Raw genomic sequence first — 15,240 nt, 5'->3', positions numbered from 1 at the left:
CCCTAATGCATGTCAAACTGGGGGTCCTTGAAATTAAAATGGTTGAGAATCACTGCTAGAGCCATAAAAAAATCTTCTCTTATGGGGGTCCCTGGCATATCTTTTGAAATGGGGGTCCGCGGGCTAATAAGTGTCAAGTTGGGGGTCCTTGACATGAAAAAGTTTGAGAACCACTGTGCTAAAGGTCAGAGAAAACTCTAGCCCTGAAACATGACTGTCATATACAAGCGTCATGTGAACCATGGCTAAGAAAACTCCATCACCCACAAGTCAACGCGGCCTGTACGTCGCTGTGCGTCAAGTCCCCCGGTCCCCCCCCAACCAGCAGCGCTCCACAGAAGAAGAAAGGGGGAGACGAACAGCCAGGCTAGCATACGAAACGCTATCAGTGCAGTTTCATTTAATATCGAATCTTTAAGGGAAATATAAGCTCAAGTCTGTGCCCGCTTGGCTCTTTTATAGCGACTACCTCCCCCCCTGCCCCGTGCTTTTAGTTATAACACAAATATGAGCGGCAGCGGGCGGCCCAGGACGAGCTCATTCGCCGAGCCTCCCGGAGCTCCCGGGGCCGCAGCAGCCGGTGGAGGGTCGTCGGTGGCCGGCGGGAGCGCGGCAGGAAAGACCGGGGCTTCGCAGGCCAGTGGAAGCAGCTCGACGAGCTTTGGCAATCTCAAACTATCCCGTAAGTATTATTATTGCACCGATCGTACCGTTAAAACCCGGCTGGCGAAATTAGTCGTGTAGCGATATGATTGACAATCTTGTGACAAAACGTTGACGTCTCGGCTTTTTATGATGTTTAGCCGAACGTTAGCGGCCGTTAGCACACGATCAACGGTCAGCCTGGAATAAAAGATGCCAAGGATGGGTCAGTGACGTCGCATACTCTCGGAAGTGTTTAGCACAGGGGTCTTCAACAGGGGGTCCGGGATCCCTAGGGGGTCCTCAGAGTAACAGGGGGGGGGGGGGGGGGGGCACCAAATCTTTGTGTGATAGGATTTTTTATTTCATTAAGTACTTGAACCTTAGCATCCCTATTCTGAGGGAAGCATTAGTCAAAAATTAGCAGATCTACAAGTCCACAACGCCTCGCGCTACGCACATAGGTTTTGAGTGCTCAATCTCATGTATTAAGTTGCTTGTTTTGGGCTTGTTTTCCTAGACCTGGTCGCTTATTTCTCTCTCAAAACCTGGCAACAGTGTGACGCTTAGTTGTGACATACGTGTTGGATCCTTGGTGTCCTCGTCCTAGATCCCAGCAAGCTAGCTAGCCAGTTAGCAGGCTAACGCTAGTAGTAGTAGGCTATGTTTTTCAGTATGGGGTTCTGGCCATCAAGGGCTTTCATAGCCTAGCTAACGTTAGCTGCTGTTACCCGGGCTAGTGGCAAACATAGTAGCATTTTAAGTGAGAAAATAGCTGTAATTCAAACGTTAACGTGAACATGGTGTGAATGCCATAGCGTTAAATAGCATTTCAAATCCGTCGTTGATCAGAGATTAAGATACCCGGCCTGTTAATGACGCGAAAGGGGCGAGAGAGATGAAAATGAAGGGGGTTAGGCGTCGTCCCCAGTCCAGTCTGGTCTTGCCTAGCTAACGTTAGGTGTCCGTACAGTCCGTAGACTGTAGGTGATCGCTAGTACAACTCTTGGATCGTTAACTTAATCGTTAATAACCCAACGTCTTTGAGTGCAATTGACTTTGACAAAGTTACGATTGCCTGTGTGGGGATTGCTTCATGGCTATCGAACGTTAGCCGATGTACAGTCGACTAGCCATATGTCATGTGTGTTGGCATGTGTAGAAACATGTCTAGTTGATGTAGTTTTATAGGCACAGTCTGAAACTGAACGAAGATATCTAAACTGGCTCTAAAGTCAAATGGATAACTACTGCTGATTTTGTCCCGAGACAGTAATAATGAAGTGCCTCAACCATGTTAGCATGTACTGTAGCTGCAGTCAGACACCAGATTGTTGCTTGTTTCTTATGCAATGCTCCTGTCAACAATACCAGCACCAATCAGGCCAGCTCCTGATTTAATTTGCTGTAAATCACTGGCATTGTTTGTCCAGGTAGATTACAATGATCAACAACCTACTGTATGTCTAAGTAAAAGTAATGTACCTCCCCCCTATTTTGAAGCAGGCCATTTAGCAGCAGTGTTACAACAGAAAAGATGCCACTGGTGGTGTTTCATTTGGTGTGATGACAAGAATTTATTGTATGCCCAGTCTAATAGACTGGCTACACAGAGGTGGCAGTTGGCTGAGTATCTGAAAGGGGCGCAGAGGTGTTGACAAGGGCAGACTTGGGAGAGACCATAGCTGGAATATTGCATCATCACAATCTGTATTCAGTATAGCTAGTGGGCAACATGCAAGCATAATATGAGCAAACCCATTTGTCGGTGTGTTCTTACTCAGCTAGGTCAAAGCACTAGATTTCTGTGTTTGAAATTCATAAGCCTCACACCCATCTAACCATGCTATTGACGTGCTGGAGATCACAAGTTTGGGCCAGCCCTGGCAGTTCTTATAGCCATGTGAAAGAGTTTAACTCAACTGTGTAAACCTCCTGGGCTGGTGTGTTTTTGAGGTGATATGAATCAAGAGAAAGACAAGGAGTGGGGGAGGGTATGTTTGGGAGTAATTATGATAACGGTGCAGAAGTAAGGGGTGAGGCGGGTCTTTAAATTAAGAACACAAAAAAATGGTCTCAGTCTGCTGTACCCTCAGTGCGGGCCAATGTTCCCACATGTAGGCGCTTATAGATGCATCTGTGTGTGGGACCTTTTAGGTAAATGACTGCAATATAAATGTATTGGATTTTTGTTGTTGTTGGTTCAGAGTTTGGCATTTTCTTGTCTTTGAATGGACATTAAAGGGGTTTTCTTGCCCACAGTGTTCCGTCCCGGGTGTGCCTCGCTGAGAAAGCATTGTTCCCACCTTGATGGTGTCTCGCACCTCGCAGATTCCCCCAAAACAAGAAAGTGCTGTGTTGGCTACGGCAGACTTGTTTTTCGAGGCTGCTAGAAGTAACACTTGACTTGCCAGGTGCAAACGCAGAGACCGGCAAACAGGAGGCCAGGACCGTGCCAGACAGCAGGTCGGCATCATTAACTGCATCCTGGGTTACAGTGATACAGTCAAACTTAGAGTTGAGTTTTTTCAGTTTCCGGTGTACAGATTGGAGAGATTTCGTTTTTCAAAAATCAGATTTCAATTGCCAAATGGGACATGTGCTATTGATTACCGGCATGAAAATGAAGAGTCACTGAACGTAATTGAAGTTGTATGTGTTATCTGAAGTCCTTAGTTTATGAAACAGAGGATGTCATTGTTTGTATTTGATGCAATAACAATGAATATCTAATTTAGACGAAGCTATGAATGAAGCTCATGTGGTCCGGGCTTTTATTAGCCACGGCTAGCTTGACTATATGTTTTAAACTGGCTTAATGTTGCTCTTAGTTCATAGTTTATGATTAATTCATTGCGGAATAAGTGGCCCAGGCCACTTTGTACTTTCCGTTTAGTTATTACATAGACATTGGACAGGGGCAGGCTGCAAACCATTCATTATGAATTACAAGGCCCGGCACCAGGAGGTTTTTGGATTGATTCATCCTCAGTTACCTCATATTCCTTGAGTGTAGCCATCTCTGTCCAGCTTCAGTCAACACACCACCGTAACACACTATCACTATTCCTTAGATGCCACCACTTTGGCAATTAGCTAACTCTTGAGATGACATATATGGCCATGCAATTGCTGGTCCTTTTTTGTGCGGTAATGCGTGTACTAGAGTTGTTATTTTTAGAAATGATCTGTTAACTATCCGATTAATTAAAAACTGTCTGGCCATGATGGAAATTGCTCTGCTCTCGTCCTCTTTGCCTCTTAATCATCAGGCAAGCGTACGTTTCCACGGAAAGCAAAGCTCTTCACTGACAGCTGGTCGGAGTGCTCATTTTTGCATTCATTATTCAGGGGCCTATCATGCCACAGCTACTCCATATTTAATGTGCTCCCCTCGGACTCAACTTGTTTAAAAAAGAGGTCAAAAGTGATGCTAAAAGGCAGCGGCAGACAGTGTAGAACTGGACCGTAGGACCTCCCCTTCATGGGCAGGGGGAATGACCACAGGAACTTAAGGTGATGCGAAGGCAGAGAGCGAGGCATGAGCTAGCCTAGCTCAGTGATACGGGCCAAGTTATCGATCGCTGTCTGACTGCCACTTACTGTGCTTCACTTAATGAAAATGCTCTAGAGAGGTGTTGAACCGCTGTATTGCTGAAAAACATTGAGTATGTCTTCACAGATGGCCATCAGTAGCAACCGTGAGATAGTAATGTCACAATTTCTTCGGTCACTCTTTAAGTGTTGTGTTAGATCTATTCAGATTAGAATGATTTTCTGAAATGCATAATTTCCTGTATAGGAATTTGTCTTGATGACATCCGCGTGGGGACAGAATCACAATCACTTGTATTCATCACCAAATTTACCAGGTACAGAATATGCATGAATTTGTTTTGACAGGTCGGCATAAAAAGACAAAGTACTTTAATCCAGGTTGCCTAAAATATAAGTGTGGAAATAAATTGATTCTAAGATGCGACGTGGATGGTTCTGCATTGATGCAGTGTCGACATTACATAATCGATTATAGCTTTATTGTCTATTTTCCATTTACTTCCGAAGGCAGCGTCGCATTGAATTGTGATGCTACATTAAAAGTGCTGTAAGTGATATTTTTTATATTTAAAACAAACCAAATGTTCTATATTCTGATGGCAATCATTGCTATAGAGTGTTTTGTCAGTAACAGGGGTCTCCCGTTCTCTCCAGCTCTTTAATGAACAAAATAAATGTGCAGGTGGGACACAAATTTCATCCTATTGGGGAAGAGATGTCAGATTACATTTTATAGTGTTCCAGCTCCAATTTTGTCTGCTCATTATTGGGTTTCCTCACTTCCAATTTCACTTGTTTATCCATTATTCTGTTACAGGATAAACAGATAAAACGGTGAAATTGTTGTTATCCTGACTGTATGAGTTCCTCTCTGCTGATTGGATAACATTGGTATCCCGACGAGACATTTTTTTCCCTGTGTACTTACTAAACAGCTGCAGAGGCGGAGAGACACAAAACACTATAGCAATGATTAATATTGGAATATGGAGCTATTTAACACTTATCTTAACAAAAAAATATCATATATATATATCACCTACAGTACCTGTAAGCTACATGCTAACGCTACTAATGCTCCTCAGCCTCTGATGGACTGAGGTAGGCTGGATCAACAAGTCTTGTTTCAGTATTATATCAAAGTAGACAATCAGGGCACATTCCTCAGTCAAATCATCTGTGACTTTTTGATTGATTGATTGATTGAAATTTTTATGCTGATTTTTATGCTGATTTACAACATTGTTGCTGATGTACACAGGTCACCTCATGTCCCCTGGCTGCCGAAACGCCATGTGGTTACATTTGTACACTCAGTTAAATTAACACTGGTACTCACGGATTATAGCACAGTTTGTCAAATGTCTAATACAGCTGCTTTTAAAAAAGCTTATTTGTTGAGTATATATTTGTATTTATCTTTAACCTTTATATACCCAGGGGAGGTTCGCTGAGAACACATTTTCTTTTACAGGAACGCCCTGCTTCACACTCACACAGACAGACAGACACACACACACACACACACACACACACACACACACACACACACACACACACACACACACACACACACACACACATTAAAACCTGGGAGCTGCCCAGTACACCCACAGTCTTATACTGTTGGGCCACTGAGTAGCGCCACTGGAGCATTTTGGGGTTCAGTGCCTTGCTCAAGAGCACTTCAGCGGTGTTGGGAGAGGGCTCCTCTAACCTTAATGGTGCGTTCACACGGGCAGATTAAAAGATACATGCTACCATTCATTTCCAATGGAAACCAGCGACCTGAAGATACAAAGATACATCCGACGTTTGTAGCTCTAGCGACAAAGATACACAGCTACAAATTCAAGTTGACCTTGGTTCAACTTCCAGATACAAAGCTAAAACTGTAGCTCCGATGTCCGCACGTTTGATGACTTCAGGAACCGCGTTGAGCAACACGGATACAAAGCAACACAGCGTCAAAGATGCTGTGTATTTTTGTATCTTTGTATCCTTTAATCTGCCCGTGTGAACGCACCATAAGGCCACCACTGCCCTATAGGCAGTGTAAGCTGTATATAGGCAGCACAGATGTAAAGTTGTAATTGAACTGCAGAAAGATTTATCGTCAACAGGTGAATTGTATTGGAATCGAATTCTGTGGCCATTAAGGATTCACACCTCTAATGTACAATGGGATTGTGGTTGGAACAAGTGCACTTGTAGTAAACCATACATGATAACAATATAATAAGAATACACAGAAAGTCAAATAAAAAAGTGAGTTATTAAGTAGAATAAAGTGCATACATACTGTAGGAAGGTAGTCATTTTCTCCTGCTGTTAAATGGCGTGTTGAGGAGGGAAAATAGCCCTTGGAAAAGAAGCTGTTCAGGTTGCGTGTGGTCCTTGTTCTGATGACACAGAACCGCCCGTCCTGAGGGGAGTTTCCGAAACAGGTGGTTGCCTGGGTGAGTGGGGTCAGTGTGGCAATCTTTGCCAGCATGCTTATCATGGGCTCCTGGCATCGTACAGCTCATTGATTGGCAGCTGGTGTTGTCCTGTCCGTCTCTCTGCTGTGCACACGATTTGCTGCAGTCTGTCCCTTTGTGAGGGTGGAGGAGGCTGAGCTGCACCACACAGCTGATGGATGAGGACTTAGAAGAGGATGCTTTCAAATAATGGCTCTATAGAACTTGGTCAAGAGGACCGGAGACCGTGAGTTTCCATGGCTCTCATACAAAGAACATCGCCTGGGTTGTACTATTGCAGTGGTTTTCAACCTTTTTCGCGACAAGGACCCCCAAATTGACACACATTAGCCCACGGACCCCCCTTTGAATATGCCAGGGACTCAACCATTTTGATTTCTTGGGGGTCCCAATCTACACTGTATCATCATCGTTAGTGTTCATGTAACTCTGAGAGTGTACAAATGGAACTAACGGGTCCATTTGGTTCCATTTGTACACTCTCAGACACACAAGGGTCAATTTGGTTCCTAACTATTAATTTGGCTGGGGACCCCCTGGAACCCCCTCAAGGACCACTAGTGGGTCACAGAGAAAGAAGCGTGCATACCACATATATGACACTATAGTCCTTCTCATAGCTGACCCCGGCTTGAATCCGCCCGGAGGTGCTATGCTGCGTGTCCGTCACCCTTCCTGTCGCCTCTTATCCAGAGTAACCTACAAGTGTGAAATCCAACTAAATGGCATATGAACCCTACTATTCAGCAAATGACTGGGTAAATAAATGGTCACATAAGCAGAGTGTAAACAACAACATACTATCTAACTATCTAAATAACATTTGTTTGTGGTCAAGTGAAACGAATCCAAACAACATAGATATGTTAGACCAGGGGTGGGCAACTTTGATGTTGGAGAGGGCCACTATATTTCCACACTCACTCCAGAGGGCCACATTGCCTATTCTGTCGGGCAGACACCTTATCTCTGTATTATAACTTTTAATGCTGTACTTCGCAATTCTCACCTAAAAGTAGCAAAAATAACCGATCTACAAGCTCAAAACTCATCACAGTGCCATGCGTTTTGAGCTTGTAGATCTGCTATTTTTTAAATGGAATCCAGATTTCTTTTGTGCTATTTTTGAATTGGAATCCTGAAAAGGAATATTTTTATTTAATTTCAAATGCATTTAGTTATACTTATGTTAACTTTATGAACTTAAATACAAATACATTGGACTTAAAAAAGACAATAGAATTTTAATACTAGTCATTAAGCTACTAATATAGACTGAAGTAATTAAAGCGGGTCATGTTTGCATGTTTAAAATTGTAACAGCTGAAATCAATAATATATCTGACCTATTCTGATATTAACCTGCCGGCCGCATTAAGTGAAGGTGGGGGCCGCATGTGGCCCCCGGTCCGGCAGTTGCCCATGTATGTGTTAGACCCTTACAGCCGTGTTGTTCATTACCAGGGATGATTGTGGGGAGGGGGATTTGCAGAAGCTCATTACCATTTCAACTGTTTAATGTGGGTTGAGCTTCAGGTCGTTCTGGAGCTCAACCCACTTAAAAACAGCGTTGGTATCGGGCTGTCACAACGCAGGCACGCAGCTGTGTCCATGTGTTTTGCAAAGACAGACGAATGTGGCAATTGATGACGGGAGTGAGAGCTCTGGGAGCTCAATGCACAGTCATCCACTTCCCACTTAATGACGCATAGCCAGTGGTATTGACGAATGCATGTGTGCGCGCTGCTGCTGTCCGTGCAATTTTATCACAGGCTCTGACAAGCTGTTTGGCAACAGGCCTCTCACCTAGCTTTTCCCTCCTTTTACCCATGTCAGCTTCTGCTGCTGATTTGTCAGTCAGATCAGCTCCTGACCCCTGCACGAGTGCACGTGGTACACACACAGTACACACGCACACAGACCAAGCCACTGTTTTGGCTGTCAGTCAATGTTAGATCGTGAGCAGCTCACTTCGCCTGTGTTTTCCTGGTGGAACATTAGCCCGCAGCATCCCTGACCCCTGAACGTTTGGAGCACATACAGCTGGCCTCCTACAAAGTTACCTCTAACTAGACCGGGCTCTTATTTGTCTCGCCGCCATGCACCTAGAGCTTCCCTGTGTTTCTACTAGATCTCTCTTTCTGTTATGTGTGGAGGGAGCATGGTGTGTGTTAGTATTGGAACGGGGCCACCGAGGTGAGGTCGCAAAGGTGACTGTTGTGGAGCTAGGATGGGGCCTATGTGTGTGCTAGTTGTTTTTTCCCTGTGGGGGAGCGTGGTGTTGTGGGGAATAGGCCTGTCACAATTATTACGTAATCGCCTAATGGCAATTATTTGAGATAATCGCAATTATTTTGCATAATCGTCATGATCGTTTCCATGTTAAAAAATGTTCATACATTTTCAAACATTTTCCTAAAATAGCTGAAATAGCAGCAACAAGCTTATGTTGTTGTAAGCTTGTAGATCAGCCATTCCTGCTATTTTTTATATCTTTTGTTTTGTATGAAATCATTAAATATGTCAGTAATTTCTTTGTACATTTATTTGTCATATCTGCCCTGTGCAATTTTTTTTATTACATGCCTACATTTTCTTTTGTTTTTATTCATATATGTTCAATGCCCAAAACACAATTAAAATCGTTTAATCGCAATTATTTGTGTGACAACAATTAATCGTCAACTTGAATCTGTAACCGTGACGGCCCTTGTGTGGGCAACTGGCTGAGGAGCTCATTACCAGCTGGTTGTTGTGTGTCTGCCTGGCTGGGAGCCTGCTGTCTTGGAGGTCACGGCCGTTCAGAGACACAGGGAGCGCTTGTCAGCGTTTAGCTTCTCTCTCCTCGGGGGTGTTGGTAGCGGGTCAGAGCTCTGCGGGTGGCCATGTTGAAACTTTGCCTTAAAAAAAGACAATGACTTACGCCCATTGTACTGATGATGTCATAGATGATGTGATGTTTACAGACTGGCCACATGAAGGCCACGCCGTCAGGGTTGCCAGATCTGCTTGTTATAATTTCCCCGCAAGATTTTATTTTGAAAATAGCCGATCTACAAGCTCACAACGCGTCGCTTCGCGACGCGTTGTGAGCTTGTAGATCTGCTATTTTCAAATAGCTGATGTATATGTTAAAGTGCTCACGTGGCCCATTGTCGCTTCTTTTTGGCTGGTTTTCCTAGACCTGGTTGCTTGTCTCTCTCGCAGAATCTGGCAACACTGCACGCCGTTATTTGAGCCTGTCTTGTGACAATATGTAATAACAAGTATTATTATTATTTGCTGCTCCCGTCTGTATTCTCTTTCTCTGTAGCTCTCCTGTTCTGCCGTGACAAGTGAATTTCCCCCGCGGGATCAATAAACGGTCCATCTCTATCTGACTAAATCTCTGCGTAAAGTAAGAAAATGGGAAAATATAACTCTGGTATGCACAAAGTAAGCCTATAAAAACCCAGGCCCGGGCTTGATCGACTGCGAGCTCTCTGTGCGACGGAACACAGACACGCTTAAACGTCTTGGGAGTCTGCGTTTTGCACTCCCCCGGGTGTTTCCTTAAATTATAGTGTTGAAATGAGATTATAGTTCAACTTTATTAAATATCAGCTGGTAATTGCGCAGCACAATACGTCACGTGATGGAACTGTATATGGCAGTTTTATTTCCCTCTGTTAATAACCATTGAATATTCACATCTGTGGTCTAATATCTGAGAACGCCCATATGTAAGTGCAATAAAATGATTGAGATCAGCAAAATCAACATGTAATTGCCTTTCATTTTGACCCCAATATCTATTGGGACTGTCGTTGTTTGCCCAGCAACAGTGGTGTTTGCACAGCCTCGGCTCCATATTATGTTAAAATACAATTTATAACCCATTAAGACCTGAGGCGATTCTTAAACTAAATCTAAATCCTAAAAATCTAAACATTTTTTGGAAAAAAATCTAAACATTTTTTGGAAAAAAATCTAAACATTTTTTGGAAAAAAATCCAAAACATTTTTTTTTCACAATTCTTCAAAAATAGCCAAAGAAATCTAAAGTGACACAGATGCGTTCCAGGTCTTAATGGGTTAAGCATCACAGTCATGCTGCGCCACGTTGTGAGCTTGTAGATCGTCAGTTTTCATCATAGGACATATGTATGCTTAACCCAGTGTCTCTCTCTTTCCTCCCAGGTGACAGTGGCAAGGTGACAACGGTGGTCGCCACGCCCGGCCAGGGCCCCGACCGTCCGCAGGAAGTGTCGTACACGGACATCAAGGTGATCGGCAATGGCTCCTTCGGCGTGGTGTATCAGGCACGCCTCATCGACAGCCAGGAGATGGTGGCCATCAAGAAGGTTCTCCAGGACAAGAGATTTAAGGTATTGCCCACACCGCAGCTTTAGCGTGCTCGGTGGTGCCTTACGTGGCTCAAGTTCGCTTGAGACTGCGCCCCCTCCGTCGCGGTCCAAAACTATACTTTATCGGCGAAAAATAAGTAGTTGGCGGTTGTTGGAAAAAGTTGTGTTCGAACCCCGAAGGTGTGGATTGAGAGTCCAGTGAGTAACGAGGCACGCCACTGAGGCTGGTGCTGAGATTGGGTATTCGGGGCTGGATTAGAATGTGACAACCCCCACCGTTCCCAACTCTTCTAATGTAGAGAACGAAAGAGGCCCCGCCCAGTAGGCCCCCGTAGGGGCCTACAGGGCGGGGCTACTGAGATCCGCGGTAGAAACACAGCACGCATCGCCCACACACGTCCTTTTAATTAAGCTGTTACAGGAGCTTGTCTCGATGGCAACGGGGTGCATGATTTTGTAGACTCACATACAGTATATTGTCTCTCGGGTGGAATACTGTTTTTTATGATCAAGTAGGGTGTAATTTATGAAAAAACACAAAAGGTTAAAATATGTCCATAAAGGTTTTCTGCCCGACAGCAACGATATACATTTCAATTTGTACTGGGTGATGTCTTGTGTGTCTGACGAGGCATTGTCAGTGCAATAGCAAGCTGATAACGCGCCGCTGCTCTCGGGTTATATAGCACTGTCAAATGTGAGGTATCTTTGGTGTGTTATAAATGTCAATGGTTTAGATGCAATATCAATAAAACCTCATTACACCTATAAGTGCTTCCCTAAAGATAAACTATCTACCTCTGAGATAGATTAGACTAGGCGGGGTAGGAGATGACGTTTAAAGTAATTTGTTTTAGATAGTTTTAGATCTCGAACAGCCCTCCCGACTACCATTGTACTTTCTCAGTGTCACCGATGGCATCAGACAAACCGCTAAGGCTCTGCCCTTTCTCCCGCTGCACTGGAATTTTTCTCGGCCGTTGTGCCTCACCGCAAGCTCAAATGCTCAAATGTACTTTTTTCCCCTAATCCTCTTTGGTGGACCATTTCTTATCCTGGCACTCCCACTTCCAAGATCAATGATAACAGCAATTTATTTCAGCTGCTGTGGTTCTGTGAAATGTCACTGTGCAATATAACCGAAACGTTGTGGCCTAATGAAATCACCGTGTGTCTCTCCTCACAGAACCGAGAACTACAAATCATGAGGAAGTTGGACCACTGCAACATAGTGAGGCTACGCTACTTCTTCTACTCCAGCGGAGAGAAGGTGTGTATGTGTGTGTGTGTGTGACTAGTTATGGAAAGCAGTACTTTTCTGGAGGGGAAATGCGCTGCCACGCCCAGCCACTTAATCACACATATATTAAGAATGATTCACAGTCTGATGGCTGTACACCAGCGAAACAAGGTCTATGCCCCCGTTTTAATTTGTATTCAGCGGGTTAGGTTTAAGACGTTTTTGTGTCTCTTTTCTAAGCTCATAATATGCTGTATTTGTATATCAATTTTAGAAAAGTAAAACCGTTTACAAAGTGCTTTACAGAAAATAGCAAATAGATGGTAAGCCATAATAATAACGGTTTAAAACACAATCAAGATTGAATCGATTTAAAAATAATGATATTAAAACATAAAAGAAAAAGGTATAAAGGTAAACAAAGATAAAACAATTAACTTTAACCGAAGAACCTAGTTAGCTTTGTAGTTGTTACAGAATCTAGCTAAAAACAGAGGAAAGAGCTGAGTCGGTCAAATATCAGGAATTCTGTCCTGGAATAGTAGTTTAGGGCAATAGTAACCCAAATGCTGAACGCAGAGGGGAGGGTTTAGCATTTTAAGTGACTCCCTTCCCAGGTTCAGACTGGTTTAATTTATCCTATCTGTGAACCTGTTATAGTTCTGCTGTAGCAGGTAGACACATATAACTGTCAGTCTGTGCATGTCATCTTTTGCATTCTATATAGTCTTCTCATTGGATGTCGTGTTGCACCTTGCAGCAGAACATTGTATTTTATCAGCATGTATTGTGTTCCAATTAGGGATGGACATTTCAAGCAAAAATACACACACACACAGAATCCACAACAGAATCTAATTAAACTGTTAAACCCAAAAACCCTATAAAAAAACACGTTATAATGAACTGCGCCACCTCCTTCCTCATAAAACACATAGACTCAACACGGCCATAATATGATCATGATTTTACACGTGTCAACATTTTTAATACCCTCGAGTGAAAATGTGTGAGGAATCAGAACAGAACATACTTTACGTATACCCGCATTACAAGATGTAACGAGAAAGAAACCTTGAAGGCAGAGTGCAGAAATTAACATTCCTTTTGAACACAACCGACTTTATAAAGGCTAATCTGAGCAACTGTTCCATCATGTTTATTGAGAAAAATGAGCATGTCCACATGCTCAGCATGAAGAATGGGAGCGCAGTTTATTTACGATAAGACATGCTGTGGAAAATAACCCTTTCTTATTGCACATAATTTGTGGGCACTCACTTCTTTTGTTGTTTAATGACAGCTGACAAGCTGCGTTTAGGTGCATCAGAAGCACCTTCTGGCGGTAGTTATCACATTACTTACTACCAGGTGCTGGTAAAACAAGGGGAAATAAATCTTTTAGACAAGACTGTTTTTTTATGAATGACTATTTGAAAATTCTAAGAATCACAACCCATACCTCAGATCAGGGGTGGGCAACTTTGATGATGGAGAGGGCCACTATATTTCCACTCTCACTCCAGAGGGCCACATTGTATATACTGTCGGGCCATTCTATGTCACATAAAAGTAGCAAAAATAGCCGATCTACAAGCTCAAAACACGTCGCGCTGAGCTTGTAGATCTGCTATTTTTGCTATATTTTCCTGAAATCCTGAAAAGTAATATTTTTATTTAATTTCAAATCCATTTAGTTTTACTGAAGTTAACTTCATGAACTTAAATACGAATACATTGGACATAAAAAATACCATAGAATTTGAATACTAGTCATTAAGCTACTACTATAGACTGTATATATACAGGGTCCCCATGGTCATGAAATTCCTGGAAATATTTTGAAATTAAAAAAAAAAAAATCCAGTACTGGAAAAGGTTTGGAATTGATCAAACTTCATCAAAGGTCCTGGAATTTATCAAGGGTCCTGGAAAAATATTTGGCTATGCATTGTTTTTGGCTATTGATTTTTTTTAATACAAAACCTTTTCATAAAGATGTATAACATTACACGAAATATGTAACATAAGTAGTTTTTCGCCGAACAGGCTGTGTAACACCCCATCCGCACTGCCAGCGATGCGACGTGACGCGACGCGAGCGGGCGATGAAATCTCATTAAAATACATGTTTTTGAATGAGACCGTCCTGACCTTCCGCAAGCGACAACGAACCGTGCAACGACGTCGTCCACCCCTCCTATTTTCACTCGCAGGCTCTATTTGAGCGAGGTTTCGCGGCTGTGCCCCACCCCCAAACACTTTTTATTGTTTTTTATTTATTTATTTTGCTACACTGCCTATCTTTGGGCATTGTACATAGGAGTAAGAGACACATTATTGCGCTGAATGATTGTTATATAGGCCTGGAAATTGGGCTAAATATTCTGGAAAAGTTTTGGAAATTCATTGCTAAAAATGTGTGGGGACCCTGTATATATATAGACGGTCATGTTTGACATGTTTGGAATTGTAACAGCTGAAATCAATAATATATCAGTATTCCCATATTAACCTGCGGGCCGCATTAAGTGAAGGTGAAGGCCGCATGTGGCCCCCAGGCCGCTAGTTGCCCATGTATGCCTCAGATTATCTCATTCAGAATGTTGAAACTTGAAAATAGAAGAGAACTCGGTCGGTCGCTTTCACACAAGTCATCATCTGTCTGTTATCATTTGTATGTTGTGTTTGGGGCTGTTGATTCTCCCACGTTGACCTCTAACCTCACCATGCTCTCATCATCCTGTTGTGCAGAAAGACGAGGTGTATCTGAACCTGGTCCTGGACTTTGTCCCAGAGACGGTGTACAGGGTGGCTCGGCACTTCAACAAGGCCAAGACCACCATCCCCATCATCTATGTTAAGGTGAGTCCCATCACGTTTCATGTCTCTCCTGCTATAGTCTCACTCAGTGATGCCCATCCTTTTTTAACCCATTAAGACCTGGGACGCTTCTGTGTGGTTTTTAGATTTG

General features: G+C 43.2%; 1 protein-coding gene across 1 annotated transcript in view; it reads left to right on the top strand.

The window, feature by feature from the left end:
• Nucleotides 1-320: 320 nt before the first annotated feature.
• gsk3ab (glycogen synthase kinase 3 alpha b) overlaps nucleotides 321-15,240 on the top strand; it is a 30,056-nt gene continuing 15,136 nt past the window's right edge. The window contains exons 1-4 of the mRNA XM_084053023.1: nucleotides 321-682; nucleotides 10,860-11,047; nucleotides 12,213-12,296; nucleotides 15,021-15,131. Of these exons, the coding sequence (XP_083909149.1) occupies nucleotides 508-682; nucleotides 10,860-11,047; nucleotides 12,213-12,296; nucleotides 15,021-15,131 (558 nt within the window). The 5' untranslated portion in view covers nucleotides 321-507. The remainder of the gene's footprint in view (nucleotides 683-10,859; nucleotides 11,048-12,212; nucleotides 12,297-15,020; nucleotides 15,132-15,240) is intronic.

The sequence above is a fragment of the Gymnoscopelus microlampas genome, assembly GCF_963454915.1.
Source record: "Gymnoscopelus microlampas genome assembly, chromosome: 3".
NCBI lineage: Eukaryota > Metazoa > Chordata > Actinopteri > Myctophiformes > Myctophidae > Gymnoscopelus > Gymnoscopelus microlampas.
The sequence above is the reverse complement of the archived record's forward strand: the minus strand, read 5'-3'. Positions and strand labels throughout refer to the sequence as shown.